Source organism: Myiozetetes cayanensis, unplaced genomic scaffold (assembly GCF_022539395.1).
Source record: "Myiozetetes cayanensis isolate MyiCay16 unplaced genomic scaffold, myiCay2020 scf34, whole genome shotgun sequence".
In the NCBI taxonomy this organism is placed as follows: Eukaryota; Metazoa; Chordata; class Aves; order Passeriformes; family Tyrannidae; genus Myiozetetes; species Myiozetetes cayanensis.
Genome location: NW_026087566.1, coordinates 527,490 through 543,859, shown reverse-complemented (window position 1 = coordinate 543,859; position 16,370 = coordinate 527,490). Strand labels below are relative to the sequence as shown.

General features: G+C 48.2%; 2 protein-coding genes across 2 annotated transcripts; one reads left to right on the top strand and one right to left on the bottom strand.

Annotated features, from left to right (window-relative positions):
- The first annotated feature begins 946 nt into the window (after window positions 1–946).
- LOC126646233 (ubiquitin carboxyl-terminal hydrolase 42-like) lies at window positions 947–11,707 on the top strand. Its single transcript, XM_050327434.1, has 13 exons — window positions 947–1,033; window positions 5,619–5,628; window positions 6,728–6,928; window positions 7,336–7,446; window positions 7,522–7,624; window positions 7,762–7,829; window positions 7,984–8,054; window positions 8,576–8,658; window positions 8,920–9,031; window positions 9,366–9,506; window positions 9,716–9,816; window positions 10,634–10,700; window positions 11,003–11,707. Exons 1-13 carry the CDS (start codon window positions 947–949, stop codon window positions 11,705–11,707), a joined length of 1,860 nt encoding a protein of 619 aa, XP_050183391.1.
- Window positions 11,708–13,781: 2,074 nt separating this feature from the next.
- LOC126646232 (olfactory receptor 4N5-like) lies at window positions 13,782–14,629 on the bottom strand. Its single transcript, XM_050327433.1, is given in 5 exon segments — window positions 13,782–13,987; window positions 14,108–14,224; window positions 14,227–14,283; window positions 14,286–14,488; window positions 14,490–14,629. Coding segments are annotated over 5 exon segments (723 nt in total).
- Window positions 14,630–16,370: the final 1,741 nt, after the last annotated feature.

The window sequence follows — 16,370 nt, the reverse complement described above, 5'->3', positions numbered from 1 at the left end:
ACAAGAGGCAGAGCCATATCCTGAGTTCCTGCTCTTGCCGGTGCATGTAGCTGTGCTGCTAATGGTGTAGCCAAGGAGGCAGCACGATGGCCGTTAGTACCTACATTTTGACGTACTCGGACCCTCTCACCCATAGTACTGCTCTCCCGCTTGGGAGTTGCCTGCAACACTCCTTTACAATCCCCACTTGCATTCGCAAAAGCTAGGTGCTTAGGAAGCAATTCCCTCGTCTGCACCTTTTCTACCTACCTGGGCAGAGTAGGGTTTGCAATCGATGTAAAACTTGTGTGTATGTCTCATCAGGCTCCTGCAACACCTTAGTAAACGACATATTCATGTCCCTCTCAGCACTAGGAAGTTTTCTAAGCACTCGCACTACAAGCTTTGGAATCAGCTCATCAATCTCCCAAGGGTAATCTCCTTGGGTCCCCGGGGTTGCGTAAGCTTCCTCCCCTGCTCACCGCTCGTAAGTCTCTCCCCCTTGTGGATTGTTAACCACGTAAGCCTTACAGTTTTCCTTAAATTCCGTGGGCCGCACCCTAATCTGAGTTCTTCATAAAACCATCCTGAACACTGCACGCCAGTCATAAGGTGTAAAAGCGCAAGAAACGTTCAGATTCTCCACAAACGTAAGATCACAGGGAGATGAAATTCCGCTTTCCTTAACTATTTGCCAAATGTCTTTAATTACTTGATATGGCAAATTCTGATATTGAGGGCACTGCTGGGGACGACAGATTACTGGGCAGGCGTTAATCACCTTCCATCGCCTGCACCAAGGCCTGCTCCCAGCATTTCACCCACTCTATTGTCCCCATATCCCCATGTGACCACTGCTAGTCTGCGGGACTAGAAGCATCCAAATCTTGTTCATTCCTCTCGGTGTAATCCTCATCTATCAACTGCTCGCAATCCCCACAATGCTCAGACTGGGGCACAGAGCGGCATGGTGGCAGAAGCCGAGCTTCCGCAACCGCTGCTGGACGAGATGGTCAGCTCGCCTCCCTGTCTCCCCCATGACGGCGTGCACAAGGTGACGGTGTCGTGGTTTTGCCCAACAGCCCATCCCTGGGGCTGAGGATGGTTTTGTCCAAGTGATTTCCGGACAAAAAAAACCAATCAGAAAGTTCAGTGACGCCTTTGCTAATTACATCTTTAAGAAAATGGAAGAGAAGGTTGGTTGCGCAGTTGAAATTAGGGGCAGCAGCCATGTAGAAGAGTAGCAGGCCCGAGGAGGGCCATGGTCTCCTTCTCCCCAGGCCTTGGGCTGGGGGAGGCAGGTGCAACACTGAAGCCTCCCTTCTCTTCTGTAAAAGAGTGAAGAAAGAAAAAGTTTAAAAGACAAACTGCTTAGACGAGAAACCGCTGCAGAAGAATTCCAGCCATGAGGTAACAGGACTTCCAAGGTCAAAGTTGGCAGCTGTAAGAGAGAGAAGAAAAGTTCGAAGGGGGGAGAGCTGCTTTTTTCTCCCTTTCCCTCCCTTCAGCAGGGTAAAGACTGAAAAATAAAACCCTGCCACTTGTAAAAGTTTGTTGGGGTAAAGAGACCCCCCATGCGGCTCACAGAGGAGCTTGTAGATGTACCAGAAATTTGTGACTTTGACAGAAAAAGAAAAAGCCTTATGCTGGAGCAGGAGTGGCTCAGATGAGGCAGAGTCCTGTTAAAGACTTTGTGACCCTCGAAGGGGACGATGCTTATGCCGGAGCGAGACGGATCGGATAAGCTTGGGATCTCAGTGAGAGATCCATGCTGCTGGTGCTGGAGATTTGTGACCCTGAGAGAACCTACGCTGGAACAGAAAAACGGCTCAGGTAGGGATGTTGAAGATTGATGACCCTGAGGGGGATGAGGACCTACGCTGGAGCAGAAGACGGCTTAGGTGGGATACTGGGACCCGAGTAAGGGATCCAGACTAGACCCATGCCGAGAAGTCTATCAGGGACTGTTCTCCCATGGGGAGGGACCTCCATAGGGAAACAGGGGTGAACTCTTAAACCATTATTCCCTGTAACCCTGTGGAAGAAGATCCATAGTAAGCAAGTGTCCCCTTGCAAGCCAATAGAAGAAAAACCTTCAGGACCTGAGTAAACCCCAGCCTTCGGTTTTAGCCCAAGAGGGGGGTAGACCCAGCCCTGGAGGCCTACACAGAGAAGGAGAAAAAGTTCCAGCTACGACGAGAGTGCTGCAAAATTACTGGAGAGAGAGACAGAGAGATGGAATTCCGAGAATAGAAAAGGACTGCTTCTCCTCCTTGGACTGATATAAAAGGAGGTGGGGGGAGAAATATCTTCTGTAAATACATGGCACCTTTTACTTAAGTAGAATTGCTGTAGATATAATTCTTTAATTTTAGCTTGTTAATAATAAATACTCATACTTTTTTTTCAATTCAGTCTCTTTTTGTCTGCATAAACCTTCTCTCAACATATAGTAATTGTATGGGGAGTGTAAAAGTAAATTGAGCCAGGGCAAAACCATGAAAGACGGTGGCCCCTCTCCCGTCCCGGGACGAACGCAGAATAGCGGCTCGTCCGCAGACACACAACGGGCACGGAGGGGCAGCTCATCTGCGGGTACACGCCCAACACCGACAGCGGCAGCCGTGCTGCCATCCCAAAGCAACGGGACACCCATGCCCACCCCACAACACGCAGCTTCCCTCTCTCCCCGGGGGGGCACAGACCTAAGGTTTATCCCAGGCCCTAATCAGCAGCTTGAGGGCCCTAATGCATCTTCCCCCCACCACCTCTCCCCAAGCGTTTGGCACGTGGCACTGTTTTTCCCTAACCTCTCCCTAGCTTTGATGTGTTAGTCTTCTCCACCCCATTGCTGCCAAATACCTGTGAAATTGTCGGAATAAATAGGACCCTCTAACTAACTGGTGTTTTAGTGTTAGCGAACAACTCATTGCTTTTCTTTGCAGCACTGGCTGTGCGTGTGGTCTGCAGCCTTTCAGGAGGATTGCCAGAAGAGCATTCTGGGAAACGAAGTCTCCAGGGCTCTGCTGCACATGCACAGGGAGGTGTCTTGTCGGGATTGGTTGTTAAGGTCACAGGTGGGACGTGTCACTGTTTGAACCTCACAGATGAGCCCTTGTCTCAGTTAATGAGGGATGCACTGAGTAATTAACCCGCTGTCTGGGGCTGTGCCCTGACCTGGGGTGTATTATATTAATATTTCCTACAGTGGCTGACCAAATCCTGCCTCCATACTGACAGCAAGACATCGCTTTTCACCTATTTATACACTTTTGGCAAACAAAGAAATTAATGTTCCTTGGTTCCAAATTACATCGCTCCCTTTCATTAATTAGTATTCTACCTGCTCGTGGTTATTAATTTCTCTTTCTACTTTCTACTAGAACAACTTCATAATCTTTAATCCTTTCTGCCTATTTTTCCTCCCCTCGGAATTTCTGACACAAATACTGAGCCTTTGCTAGTCTTCTTAATCTCCTAGTTTCTGCAGAAGGTCCTCGTAGGCCATAGATCTCGTCTTCCAGATCTCCTCCTTCAACAAGACAGCTTCCTCTGACAGGCTTTCTCCACTGAAGCATAACAGGGTTATCTTCAACAAAACTTACACTTTTAGCACTTTTCCCAAGCTATTCTTTCACAAAGGAGCTGATGACAATTTTTACTCCATGTTGGCTGAAACTGATTTAAGGCCTAACACACCACCTATGATTACTCAAAACAACTAATCAAAAAAGTTCATGAGGAACATTACAAAAATTAAAAAAGTTTTATCATTTCCAACAAGCCCAAAACGACATGGGCCAAGTGCAGTGGGAACAAAACTGTCTCTGGTCATCCAGAGTGGGAATCTGGCTAAAGCTGTGGCTCATCAAAGCCTAACCAACCCTGGAGGCAGGAGTAAATGTGAAGCTGCTAAAAAGCCACTGAGGAATGCTTTCAGAGCCTGAGGACAAGACAGCAGCTGGCTGGGGGCCACCAGCCAGCCAAGGTCCTCCCAGCGCAGCCTCTGAAGGGTTCCTTTGGTAGTCCCAGTTCAGGGTCAGCCCATGGCTGTACCTTGGGGGCAGATGAAATTAACTGGAAATGAATCTGTAAGAGCCCAGGTGCTTTGCCACATGAGCCTCACAGGCACATTCCTGTACCTGACAGGAGTGGGAGTGAACCCCTCAGCACCTTGTGCGCCAGAAAAGCTGTGACCTGGCTCCCTTACAGCCCTGGGCAGGCTTTTCCTCCTCAGGCTTTGGACCCCAGGGAAGGTGTGGCAGCTCTGCCAGAGGATGAATTGCCCTTTCCCACCAGCACAGGGGAAGGTCCAGTGGCTCCCACCTGACGGAGATGCCATGGGGGTTCCTGTGCCCAAGAGCCATGTGGCTCCAGGTGGTTTCCTTGGCCTGGTACTTTTGATTTAGATGATCAATGGAGCATAGAGGGATGAGAAAGTGGTTGTATTAGCAGGTGAAACCAGCCAGAGTATTGTACAATGTAACTTTATTGCACTAGTTGACTGTAAGGTCTATTGTGCCTTTAGCAAAGTTAACTGGATATCCCTTACTATCATAGCTGAGTTTCTCTTTTGCTTGGTTGCGTCTTGCAAGATAGATACAAATACCTTAGAAACACAATGGTAGAGGTTGACAATAGTCATGAGGAAGGTGATGGAAGAGGAAGATGATGTGGGCAGGGGTCGTTTGCCCCCTTTCCCTGCAGTGGGGCATGCACAGACTGTTGCCATGAGGTGATGAACGGGCGCTGTTTGGCTGCCACTCAAGCATCACCTTATGCTGCGTCCTGGCCCTACGTAGTGTAATGTAGAGCTGATGGAATGGGGTGTCAGCACTGCTGGATGGAGCGATGCTCATCCTTCCATCCACACTGTGTTGCTCTGCGGGGACACCGACTAAGCATGGGCACCAACCAGTCGCTGCAGATCCTCGCAGCCCGGGCCTGTCTGTGCAGGTAAGCACAGTTTATTGATAGGAAGCAATTGAGAAAGCAAACATTTTATAGCCCTTTTCTATCCCTTTCATTCCCTTCTCTTCTACTAGCTAATACTGTAATAGAGGCTGTCTGGAGTATAGTATGAACGCCAATAGATAAAGTAGTATTTTTGTATGCTTTTTTAGCTTTTGATTCTCTTTGCTAATACTTTATTTTTTGCTCTCACTGCAATAAAAGATGTTTTGTAGTGTTTGAATGACTGTCCTACTTGTCTTTGTTCCGGGCATGCATCCTAATGAACTGGTAGACAAGGGAAGAGAGGCCTCTGTGACCCCATGTCAGCCGGTGATTGTGACCTCACCTGCCCAACACCTGCTATCCTGAGGAGTGGACCACCAAAAAGTAGTTGGAAAGAGTTGGTCTTCGGGATAACTCAGCTCCTTCCTTTGCTACAGGCGTGCCTGCCTTTTTCGGATAGTTTATTGTTTACTGACCACTTCTCCTCAACTTTCATCCTCTTTCAAGGGTAATCATGGTTTCACTTTTGGCACAGATCATAAGGAAGGATATATGGGATAAAAGTATAGGCTGATTTATACCTTCCTAGGTAGGCTGAGCTGTTACATTACAACTCTTACAGGCTGGCCATGTATGGCCTAGGCTAGAGTTCCTGTTTGCTGATTCTTGTTTTTTTTCCATAGCCTGGGATAGGTAAGCAGGGAGGTGACTGCGGTAGTCTGAGGGGATGGGCTCAACGAATCCTGACTGCCATGGGAGAGAGGGAGACAGAAAAAGGAGAGCAGCAAAGGCAGCAGTTAAAGGAGTGTGTGAAGGATGGTCACTCCTAGGAGGTGGGAAAGCCAGAGGGCTCTGCTGCTGAAGCAGCGACAGGAGAGTTGCAAGGCCTCTTCAGAGAAGGTAACATCCATTGGAGCACATCAAAAGGGCCTTTGAACCTGCTGTGACTTGGGGCCCTGTGACTGATCATAAGGGCAGGAGCTGAGGCTCAGCAGCAGGCACAAGCACCACTGAAAGACTTGGTGGGGGATGCCATTCTGCGTTTATTGGGAGGGTTTATACCTTCATGAGCGACAGTAATTTCTTTGCAATTAGGTGACGGGGTTGGTGCTGTCCTCTTTCTGGAGCAAGTCCTGACACCCTTGGTCATCTAAAGCACTGCGCTCTCCTTCTGAGAGAGGCAATGGCCACAACAGGGAACGACTCCTGTGAGTAATAGCTTCACCAGCAGGTTTGGACTTTGGGAACTGCCACAGACAACTGACACGGCTGCTGGTCAAATGCCAGAATGATGTGCTCACAACCTGGAGTGATCGCTGGGACGTTTTCAGAGAGCAGCCAAAGGGACCTCAGTGTTTACAGTTAGACCCAGGAAAACACCTTCTGTCACTCCTCCGCCACTAGGTGCGAGGCTTTGAAAGATGCCATTGCTCATAAAGACGTCTGACATTCCTTGGCTTACCTTCTGTGCTCTGTACTTCCTGGTTTTCAACAAGTTACAATCAGGAAAAGCAATGGCTTGAGCTGATAATCCAGTCTACAGCTCCACTGAGAAAGGAAGGGAGCCTGAGGCCCAGAAATCAGACTGTGGGCTTGTTGGACTCTGGGTTAAGTAAGCAGGGGAACGGATTTTTCCAAAACAGCACATTTAAATGGCAGTGTTTAGGCTTCCCCTGATGTTGCTGGGTTGGAAGTTGGAACAGGTGGTCCTGAGTGCTCCCACAGAGACCTCAGGGTTTAAATATGCCTTTGTGCCTCATTTAATCTCTTTTCAAATGGAATTTCCCTGCAGGCATTGTGGAGGGAATGACTCCGCCACAAAGGCTCCTCTTTCCCCCAGAGAAGATCTGCATGGCTTGGAAGCAAAGACAGAGTGCGGGAGCAGGACTCCGCAATGTGGGCAACACGTGCTTCCTCAACGCTGTCCTGCAGTGCCTGACATACACCCCGCCGCTGGCCAACTACCTGCTCTCCCGGGAGCACAGCCAGACCTGTGAGTCCTTTCAGGAACATCTCCTTGCAAATCTGTTCACCAAATCCCAAGGATTCCCAGAACCTGGAATCTGATTTTGGACAAGAGCAGCCCTTTGTCAGCCCCATCAACTTGTGTTCTTTGTACACTCAGGAGCCACCTGTCCTATCCAGCTGTCTTATGATTCACGAAGGCACATCTTTCTAGCTCTGGGTGTCTATTCCTGCAAGTTAAAACCTCTTGGCTTATTGCCCAGGAAACTGTCAGTTTAGCATTCCTTTGAAGAACGTCTTCAGTGCACTAAAATGTCCTTCCTGTGCTTGTTGACACATTGGCAGCAGTGGCGTATTGCACTGCAGTGGGAGTGGAAGAAGAGACCCCTAAGCATATTTTGCTAACCAGAGGACCTTCTGTCCCTCCCTCCTCAGGTCGCCAACGAGGCTTCTGCATGATGTGCATCATGGAAGTGCACGTTAACAAGGTCCTGCATTCCTCCGTCAGTGCCATCCTGCCCTTGGCTGTTCTCAGGGGGTTCAGATGTATGTCATGTCAGGTTCTTTGACAGGTTTTCTTGCCTTCCTGTACGAGACAACTACTGACATCCTGTTTCTTAGTCATAGGAGAACACTTTCAGCTTGGCAGGGAGGAAGATGCCCATGACTTCTTATGCTGTACTGTCAATGCCATGCAGAGAGCTTGTCTGAGTGCAAGCAACGAGTAAGCACAAGCACGTTCCCTTTACAAAGTTCTCAGCCCTTTGACCTCCTTGATGTGGTGCCATCAAGGAAAACCTACAGCCAGGCAAAGCAAAACTCTTGGAGGAAATAATGCTCTGTCTTACCACTTCTTTCCAGCTTGGACCTCTCTTCTCAATCTACTACCATTGTCCATCAAATATTTGGAGGCCTTCTGAGATCCAGAGGTATGTTTCCACAACTATTGCTCTCCTGGGCATTGCCCGTGCCCTTCTGTCTGCCTGTGCCCAACAGCTGGTCCCGGGACTGGCAGGACAGGGACAACGAGCGCAGAGCAGAACTCAACTCACCATTGCTTGGCATTTTGATTTTGCCTTCCAGTCATCTGCTTCAGCTGCAAAGCCATTTCTGACTCCTATGAGGCCTTCCTGGATGTGCCTTTGGATATCAAAGTAAGAGGTTTGGCAGCTGTGCTTCAAGACTTTGCAAGGCTTGTCAGAGTCAACGCAGTGGTCCTAAAAGTGTTTCCTGGGTACACAAGAGGTCTCGGTGGTGGGTGGGAAGGGGAATGGACGTTGTCCTCCTGCAGAGGCCATGGCTCTGGTCTCTCTGTAGGTGCTGGCTTTAAGCTGGACAAGCACCCATTACGCTCTCTGCACCCTTGACATATCCTCATCCTTCTTCCTTTTGCCCTCCTTCAACACCCATCTGGCTCCCAGGCTGATGGCTTGGATTGTTTTCACTCCTGATGACCCTACACGACATCAGTAGCAGAGAGGGAGCTCTTGATGGCCCCTGAAAACCTCTGGGACAGGGGAAATGTTCGGCACCACACTCTCTTTCTGCCTCCTTCTGGACACTGCTTTGTGGGTCTCCTCAACATCAGCTCCAGGGGTTTTCTTGTCAGCTCCTGGAAAATGTTTGGGCGAGGGCATTGGCTGCAGCTCAGGGCACTCATTTCTCAATTCTCCAGGCAGCCTCATCCCTCACTGCAGCTCTGGAGGACTTTGTGACACCTGAGCAGCTGGATGGTGAAAACTGCTTTACGTGTAGCAAGTAAGACAATTACTAACAACACAGGAACACCAGAGCCTGTGTGAGGGGGCTGTAAGTGATCGAGCAGAAGTCATCTTCCCAGGGAAGTTTACTGCACGCTAATGAGACACAGTTTTGGTTGGTATTTTCTTTTCCTGTTTTTAATATGGCACTGAATTGTTTTAAAATAGCATAAGGATGTGTGAGACAAGAAAGGTTGTCTGGCTGCCTGGGGGGAAGATGGGGTGCATTTCAGCACTGTGCTCTGTGCTTGGTTTCAAGGTGTGAGAAGAAGGTTGCTGCCTCCAAGAGGTTCACGGTCCACTGTGCACCCAAGGTTCTCACAGTGTGTCTGAAAAGGTTTGACTGCTTCACTGGCAGCAAGATCAGCAAGGTTTGTACTCTCTTGGTGGGCAGCTTTCTCTTCAAGGAGCCGATTTCCTAAAGCATCGCGCTTGTCACAAGCTGTTTGTGGTGGGTTTGTCATGTTCCCCTTCTGAGGAGTGCAGAGTTGCTGTGGGAAGACAGGCAAGCACTGTGCTCTGACAGAGCTGCTTTGACCCCAAACAGTTTCCTGCTGCCCAAACCGTGACATGTTGCTTTATGGCAAACCAAGTGTTTATGAGCCCCAGAGATGTACTGATAGCCCTGGCCTGGCCCCTGCACTTGGTAGGCGATTTCATGTCCCAGACCAGGATCATTTCTGAGCCCTCTCGGTCTCTCCATAGATTGTAGAGTATCCGGAGCACTTGGATCTTCGCCCGTACATGTCTCAGGACAATGGAGATCCACTCCTCTACTCCTTATATGCTGTGCTGGTGCACAGTGGTGTCAACTGTCTCGGAGGGCACTATTTCTGCTACACAAAGGTAACGAGAGCAACTTCCTTCCCCATGGGGAAAAATGGGTGCTGAGGAAGATCAACGTTCCTCTCAGTGTTACTGACAGCCAAGGTTTGAGGGCCGGAGGCCTCCTTAGCGGCTGGACTGCATGTGTTCTGACATGCTCTTGGTTTGGCAGTTTTCTGCCTGTGTTTTTGGAGAGAAACCACGCAGAGACGCTTACCTTTTCTGTACAGGCCAGCAATGGACTGTGGTACCGGATGGACGATGAGTCTGTGGAGCTGCGTTCCATTGACACAGCTCTCAGGCAGCAAGCCTACCTGCTGTTCTATGCTAGGTAATAACCAGGATTCAAATATGCTCCAAATACAGTTCCTTTTCCTCATTTGAACTTTTGCTTCTCACCTTCCTGAGTGCTGTTCTCATGCAATGCAACTGCTACGTGCATCATTCAGTGCTGTCAAAGCCAACCTACTCCATGTCTGTCCTTTCCTGGGCTTCAGCCTGCGGCCCGGATGCAATCTGCTACTTGTCTGGTCTCTGATGCGGACTCATGTAGATAAGAGCACTTAAAAAGCGCCTCCAGGAAAGATGGGGAGGGACCCTTTATCAGGGAGTATAGTGAGAGGATGAAGGCTGTCAGTTTTCAGCTGACAGAGATTCTATATTAGGAAGGAATTCCTTGCCATAAGGGTGCTGAGACACTGGCACAGGTTGCCACAGCATCTGTAGGTGCCCCATCCCTGGAAGTGTTCAAGGCCCCATCGGACGGGGCTTGGAGAAACCTGGCATAGTGGAGGGTCTTCCTGCCCATGAGAGTAGGGTGGAACAAGACAGAGTTTAAGGTCCCTCGCAACTCCAACAAATCTGTGAATTTGTGAAATGGAGGCTGTAGGAGGTCTAGAGAGGAGAGTTTTTTGGGACAGAGGTAAACCTGGTGGGAAGACCGTAGCTGAGTTTCCCATTAGTGGCCTTGGTTAAGCCTTGTTTCTGTCTTAGAAGCCCCTCTGAGAAAATGAATGAACCCCAGAGGAGGTTGCAACAACAGCCCGAAAATGAGATCACTCTTTTTTTTGGTCCAGATGCTCTAATCTGAGAACTACAGAAAGGGCTTCTTCCTCACTGGCACCATCACATGCCCCTTCTCCCCTCAGTCAGTGTGAGGCCAGCAGCAAGCAGGCAGGTTCTGCTGGACCACGGGGTCAGCCTCGCAGGACTAAGGTAACTTTGGGGACGTGGGTCAGGGCATCAGAGGAACAGGGGATTTCTTCCTGGGATCTCAGCATTTCTCCTTTGTCCCTCACACATTGCACCTCTCTTCACAGCCACAGCGCTGCTCCCTCTCAAAGCATCCCACCTGGATGCATCTCCTTTGTGCACCTCTGGCCCTTTGGTCTTAGCAGCCCTCCAACAGAGCCTTCGGGAGGCCCCAAACTGTCCCGTCCCAGAACTTATAGGGCTTCCCCACTGCTCTGATCCTTTCAGGAGAAAAGGGCAGAAATTCTCCACTGCTCTCTTTGCAGGGCCTGAAGGACACCGGCAGGGAGAGGGCCCGCAGCAGATCCCCTCTGTGGGGCAGGAATCTCTGCAGCCGCTCTGTGGACACCACGGACTATGACCACTCTTCAGGGAGGACTGGTCCTCCAAGTCGAGCCCGTGCTCCGAGGGATAACACAGCTACAGGGCCTTCCCACAGGAGTGACCAGTGGGCTCCTGCTCCCAGGGCTGCTCAGGAGCAAGCCCTGCTGAGGCAGAGGGAGCTGAGCAGATCTGCATGGGGCACCTACAACCTTCGCCGCCGCTTTGTGCACTACACAGACTACGACCGCTCCCTGAGGAAGAGAAAGAGGGAGAGGACAAGTCCTCCACGTTGTGACCAAGCCCCAGTGGACGCTGCAGTTCCAGGGCCCTCCAACGCCAGCTCCAAGCAGGCTGTCACGCTCAGAGCTGCTCGGGAGCGAACCCCACAGAGGCAGAGAGAACAGAGAAGATCCGCGTGGCGGAGCGATGATCACCACAGCCAGTCTGTGCAGTGCACAGACTACCGCCCTGCAGAGAAGAAGAGGAGGCTTTCCCTGACCCAGAGATGCATGTCAGACAACCATTCAGGGCACTCTGGGAATGATGGCCTTGGATTATGGCCCTGGCTCAAGCAGAATGCAAGACTAGCACTGCGTTTCTTAGCCAAGGCATCCTCGTTTTCGACACGCCTTTTCAGACATCAGTGAATGATTTATCCAAGTAGATGATAGGGATAAGAATATAGAAATATTAGTGGGATAATGATAATAGTGATAGTGATAGAGAAATATTAGAATAGTTTAGAATACATTATGACATATTCTATATATTCAGTAGATAGTATTATAATAAATATTAGAAAAACAATAAAAGAAAAAATATGGAAATTCTTTATTCAGAATCGTTTATTCCACAGTGTAGATAATTATAGCTATTAACGTAGTGCAGTGTTTGGAAACAGTATGGAAGCACTTCTATTCAAGTGAGCAGAACAAGTGTTAAGCAGAGATTGATGTTCCCTCTGCCAAGGGCCATGGGCAAATCGCTTTCTCTCAGGCTGGAGGAGTAACCTTGATGACAGGGCCTTTCTAGACTAAAGTGACAGAGTGCCCATCAGGTGCTGCTCGGGGAGCTGTGCCAGCTGGAGCTGGATGCTCTGCCTGAGCAGGGATATAGCAGCTCCAACTGTGTCTCAGGGTGTGACTTGTCAGTGAGGGCTTGAGCCAGGACAGTCTGATGATCACTGATAGGAGGGAGCAAGGAGGCTCTGCTGTTTTTAGTGTTGAGGAACGCTGAGACCAGCTTGGACAAACTATCAGACCCACCGCTGGAGCCCAAAATCTCAGGAGAAATCAAACCCTCAAATACTAGTTTTAGGACTAGGAAGCAGGCAATACTTTATTTCACGTGGGATCACTCCTCTAAGGGCGCACACAGTGTTCCAAATTTTCACTATTTATACATTTTATCAAACAAAGGAATCAATGTTCATGGGCTGTAAATTGCATCATTCCCTTCATTAATTAATATTCTATCTTGGTTATTGATTTCTCGCTTCTCATGCTAATTAGTCCATGGTTTAGATGTTTTCCTTATTTCTCTCAGATAATGCAGCCCAGCACTGTGCTCAGCTCAAGCACCAACTGTGGTGCTCGCTGCCCTCCTGGAAGGCCCCCTTCATCGTAGCGACAGGATGCCCATGGCCCCCTGTCCTGGGCTCCCCCATCCCTGGCCTCACATCCTTGTGCCCAGGGCAGGCCCTGCTATAGAGAGCAGAGGGGCTCTGCTGCCACCCTGGGGGTGCCCATGAGCTGTGCAACAGCTCCAGTGGCCAAGTGCAAGGCTGAGCTCTCCATGGGACTGTGTCTGGCCTCAGGCAGATCCACTGGCCTTTCCTTGTCTCTATTTCCACTCATGTCCCAAGAATGCAATTCAGGTATTAGTCAAGATATGATTTTCAAAGATCTTTCAAAGCTCCCGCCTGTCTTTTCTACGGAAGAATCACACCTAAATTTCTCACTACGTGGGACAAGAAGGAGATTTCCCATTTTATGCTAAGGCCCAGTACTTGGAAGAAGGTGGTTTCCTGGTTCTTATTTGCTCCGATGTTGCTTTGGTCATCCACTGGGAAAAAGGCATGAACAGGCTCTCTCCCTCCCCTACTGCAGTAACTTGTTTTACACCCCAGGTCTTTATAGCCATTGATGCGGCGCACGGGTTCGAAGAAATGAAGCCGCAACACTTCTGGGGCGATGAACTGAAAGAACTTTTAGGAATGTAACAGAAAAGACTTGGGCTGATCAGCCAACTTAGGGGAGCAGAAGGAGAAACTAAACTGCACAATCAAAATCGCTCCTGTCTTTTATAGGGTAGGGAAGGGAAGGCTCTGGAACAAGTGGTAGAACTTAACTATATAAGGAAGAAATTACCATCTTAGTCTGGTACTGCCATGCAGCACCACTGGCCAATAGAGACACAGGATTTGAAGGTGTAGGGAAAACAAGGGCAAAAGGGGGTGCAATGAAGGGAAATAATACAATACATAATGCAATAACATAACACAAAACTATAAACATATTTTCTCAGAAATCCGCCTCCCAACACAGTAATTTATAAAAATCTGATGCTTCTCACTCACTGTGTTGGGAATATTTAGACCCAAAAAAATAGACCTATTACTCTCTCCTGTAAACTCTTCCAAAAGGAGAATACTATCATTCTGTGCTTTATGAATTAATTTCCTTTCTGTTTCCTTCTCTCCAGAAAGTACTGCACCAATAGTCATTTCATGGCACTGAAGATCTCCTTCTTCCTCAGCGTGTAGATCATGGGGTTGCTGAGGGGAAAAACCGTGGTGTGGAACACCATTCCCAGAGGTAACGTGTAGAAAGACCGGCAGTAGATATATGTAGCTAGTACAAACATAACAAAGACGATAATGATGTGGGTAGCACTGGTACTTGCTGCTTTGCTCTCCCCTCTGGACACTAAGTGTTTTCAGACGGATTAGTAGGACATTATAGTAATCAGCAGAAAAATGAAACATATAAAGATGGCTAGGTCACTGTTGATAAACACGATAAACTCCAGTATGTAAGTGTTGGTACGTTCTAACTTAATCACTTGTGTAACATCACCAAAGAAGTTGTCAAGTCCATTTGGGCCACAGAAGGGAAGATGAACAACAAATACAACCTGAATGAATTTGTGAATCCAGCAGCCTGTGCTATCCCCACCAAGATCCAACAGAGTGTTGTCCTCATTAAGGCTGCATAATGAAGATAGCCACAAATCTGTCAAAGGTCATTGCTGTGGGTAGGAAGACCACAGTTCCACCAAGAAAGTGAAGGAAGAAGAGCTGTGCTATGCAGCTTTTAGAAGAGATGGTTTTCTGTTGTTAGAAGAAATCAGCCAGCATCTTAGGTAGAATAATAGAAGAGTAACAGATATCCAGGAAATCCAGATGAGTTAGGAAAAGTACCTTGGGGAATCCCACTGAGAATCTCCCTGGACTGTAAGGAGGATGGAGGAAAAATGACATAGAAAAGGAGGAAGAGAAAAAAGATGAAGAGTTGCATTTTATGTGCCTGAGACAATCCTAACAGTACAAATTCTGTCCCTTTTGTCATGTTTTCTATCATATACCTGAACATCCCTAAAATAGAATAAATATAAATGAGATATAAGACTGGACATCTAAAATGCAGAATTGAATCTTGTGGGACATTAAGAAAAAAGAAAAAAATCTCTACCAAAACCAAAACCTGAGAAATTCCCAAATGGCTTCCTTAAAGACCAGTGTCTGAGTTCTTATTTATCTGGTAGACAGACATCTGATATAGTTTAGCAATGCTTTTCCCTAGAAATGTCTGATGCATCCCACATTCCCACTTCAAACCTTACCATATGATAATATTATGCATAATATAATTACCATACTTAGTGAATAATGGATCAAATAATTCTGATTAAGGATTTATGCATAATAATTTCAAATATTTTAAATCTGACTTTTTTTCTCTAATGTAGTAATTTATGACAGGTAAAATCAGTGGAAATAGGGATTACCCAGTGTCATGGTTTTGACCCTGGCCGGATTTCAAATACCCACTGAAAGCCGCCTTTCCCTTTCCTCCCTCATCTGCTCTCATCAGAGGACAGAAAGAAACAGTCAGAGAATTCCTGAGTAGAGATGAGAGCTGGGAGAAGTCACTTACTGATCACGGGCAAAACAGATTCAAAGGGAATAGAACTTAAATTTAATGCTAACAAACTAAAAGCTGAATTTATTGCTAAGAGAATAAGAACTAAAGAGTAAAAGAATAAAACAGTCTTAAAACACAGCACCTTCCCCCCATCTCTCGTTCCTCCATGTTCTCCCTCGTCCCCCCAGCAATGCAGGGAGACGGGAAAGAGGAGGAAGTCACAGCCAGCAGCTGCTTCTGCTGCTGTTAAAATCCATCTCTTAGACAGGAACTCTTCCCAGTTCACTGTCCTGGGGGGTCACTCTTCCATCAAGTGCAAGATGTGTGTGAGGGTCTCTGCACTGATGGTCTCCATTAGCTGCAAGGGGACAGCTTGCTTCACCATTGGTCATCACCATGGTTACAGGGTAATGGCTTTGAGTCCTTCCCCTGTTTCTTATGGGGTCCCTTCTGATGGGAGACAGTCCTGAATAGACCTCTCTGGCGTGAATCCATCCCTCAGGCAGCAATTCTTCCATAATCTGCTTTCCCTCGGGTCACGAATGAGCTGCACCAGCGAGGATTCCCCACAGGGCCACAAGTCCTACCCAGGACAACTTGCTCTAGCGTAGGTTTCTCTCTCCGTGGGCCACAGGTCTCCAGCGGGACTCTGTTTTATCTTGGGCCTCCCATGGGATCTCACCCTCCTCATGCATCCACTTGCTCCAGTGTAGGCTTCTCCATGAGCTGTAGGGGGTCTCCTCACCCCAATAATCTTCCACAGGTGGCAGGGGTCGCAGCTTTAAGTCTTTCCGCTGCTGGAGGGGGAGAGGGGGGCCCCCCCGGGCCTCTCCTCCCCCCTCCTGCTACACTGACCTTGGAGAATGCATTGCTATCTCATGCTCTCCTCTCTGGCTGGAATTTCTTCTGCAACACAAACCTTCTCTTCCTCTATATTCTTAAATATGTTATCACAGAATTGCATACCATTGGCTAGTAGTAGGAAGTCCATCCTGGAACTGGCTATCATTGGCTTTTTATAGAACAGCAAAAGCTTCTAGTAACTTCTGACCGAAAACATCTCTGTGGCCTCCTATTACCAAAATTCAGCCACTTGAACCCATGACACCCAGTTAATTTATACACTTTTCTTTGGAGAAGAAGAATGAGTTTTTAAAATTATTTA

Coding starts and splice junctions, on each gene's coding strand:
- LOC126646233 (XM_050327434.1), top strand. CDS start 947: ATGGTGGCAGAAGCCGAGCTTCCGCAACCGCTGCTGGACGAGATGGTC. Junction 7,447..7,521: donor TGTTCTCAGGGGGTTCAGAT/GTATGTCATGTC, acceptor CCTGTTTCTTAG/TCATAGGAGAACACTTTCAG. Junction 8,659..8,919: donor AACTGCTTTACGTGTAGCAA/GTAAGACAATTA, acceptor CTTGGTTTCAAG/GTGTGAGAAGAAGGTTGCTG.